Raw genomic sequence first — 869 nt, forward strand, 5'->3', positions numbered from 1 at the left:
ACCCACCCCCACCGTTGAGGGCGTCGAACCAGACGTACACAGTGTGGCCCCCGTCCTGCGGCATGGGGATGCCCCAGGCCACGTTGCTGCGCGATATGCTGAAGTCCCTCACGCCCTCCTTCACCCAGCCCAGCACCTCGTTGCGCCGCGTCTCGGGCTGCACAAAGTCGGAGCCCTCGATCAGCGCGGCCAGGCGGTCCTGGTACTTTGTAAGAGCGAAAAAGTAGTTCTCCTGCGGTTGGGGCAGTGTACAGGGCGCAGCGGGCACTTGTCGGCCGGTCAGCTCTGGGGCAGTTTCTCTGCTAAGGGTGCAGCCAATCGCTCGCAGCATGCCGGGTGCGGCGGGGCGGGCCACCCCCAGGGAACCGTGCAGCGGCCCCGGGTCGCCCCCGTCCGCGGGCGCGACCCTGGACGCGGGGCGCGCCCCTGCCGCGGCCTCGCACCTCCTCCCTGTGCTGGCAGGGCTTCCTGTGTGTCGGGCAGTTGTGGTTTGAGTCCATCTCCTTCTCGTCCTTGTACTCCTCACAGTCCACGCAGTACCAGCCTGAGTAGGCTGCCTTGTAGATGTCCCCCTGGGGGGGGGAGGGGGTCGAGGGAATCGGAGCAACGGAGGGGCAGGGGTGAGGGTCTGCTGGAGCAGACGGGTGCTGGTGGACAGCAGGGGGGTCAACTCAAAGGCAGCGGCACAGCAGCCAGGTCTGCACGGTAGAAGTGTGTGTGTGTGTGTGTGTGGGGGTGGCTGGCCCATCCATCCATCATCCATCCATCCATCCATGCATCTACCCATCCATCCATCTATCCATCCATCCATCCATCCATCCATCCATCCATCCATCCATCCATCCATCCATCCATCCATCCATCCATCC

The 869-nt window shown here is 64.7% G+C and overlaps 1 protein-coding gene across 1 annotated transcript in view; it reads right to left on the bottom strand.

The window, feature by feature from the left end:
- Nucleotides 1-671: 671 nt before the first annotated feature.
- Nucleotides 672-869, bottom strand: part of MNEG_3754 (methionyl-tRNA synthetase) — a gene marked incomplete at both ends in the record, with an annotated part of 2,704 nt that continues 2,506 nt past the window's right edge. The window contains one exon of the mRNA XM_014047764.1: nucleotides 672-698. Within this exon, the coding sequence (XP_013903218.1) occupies nucleotides 672-698 (27 nt within the window). The remainder of the gene's footprint in view (nucleotides 699-869) is intronic.

Source organism: Monoraphidium neglectum (genome assembly GCF_000611645.1).
Source record: "Monoraphidium neglectum strain SAG 48.87 unplaced genomic scaffold scaffold00488, whole genome shotgun sequence".
Classification (NCBI taxonomy): domain Eukaryota; kingdom Viridiplantae; phylum Chlorophyta; class Chlorophyceae; order Sphaeropleales; family Selenastraceae; genus Monoraphidium; species Monoraphidium neglectum.